Source organism: Haliaeetus leucocephalus, unplaced genomic scaffold (assembly GCF_000737465.1).
Source record: "Haliaeetus leucocephalus isolate CR32 unplaced genomic scaffold, Haliaeetus_leucocephalus-4.0 Scaffold162, whole genome shotgun sequence".
In the NCBI taxonomy this organism is placed as follows: domain Eukaryota; kingdom Metazoa; phylum Chordata; class Aves; order Accipitriformes; family Accipitridae; genus Haliaeetus; species Haliaeetus leucocephalus.
The window spans coordinates 13,483,709-13,483,983 of NW_010972598.1; the positions used below are offsets into that span (position 1 = coordinate 13,483,709).

The following is a 275-nucleotide window of genomic DNA, read 5'->3' on the forward strand; positions in this document are numbered from 1 at the left end:
GAGGGCGGGAGCGGCGCGACCCGCGCCTGCGCAGTGGTGAGGAGGCGGGGTGGCCGGGCCCGGAGCGGAGTCCAGGTTTGTTGTTGTTGTCCCAGCCTCAGCGGCTCCTCAGTCGCCGCTCCTGCGCCGCCATGTCCAGCCCTCAGGAACCGCCGCAGCAGCAGCACAACAACAACAACAACCCGCCGGCTGAGGGGACGCATACCGAACCGGGCCTCAACAGTGAGTGCGGCCGCCGTTAGCGTGTGGAAACGAACGCGAACGGGGCGGGGGAC

The 275-nt window shown here is 69.8% G+C and overlaps 1 protein-coding gene across 1 annotated transcript in view; it reads left to right on the forward strand.

The window, feature by feature from the left end:
- The first annotated feature begins 23 nt into the window (after positions 1-23).
- Positions 24-275, forward strand: part of BNIP3L (BCL2/adenovirus E1B 19kDa interacting protein 3-like) — a 14,634-nt gene continuing 14,382 nt past the window's right edge. The window contains 1 exon segment of the mRNA XM_010562834.1: positions 24-222. Coding sequence (XP_010561136.1) covers positions 132-222 — 91 coding nt within the window. The 5' untranslated portion in view covers positions 24-131.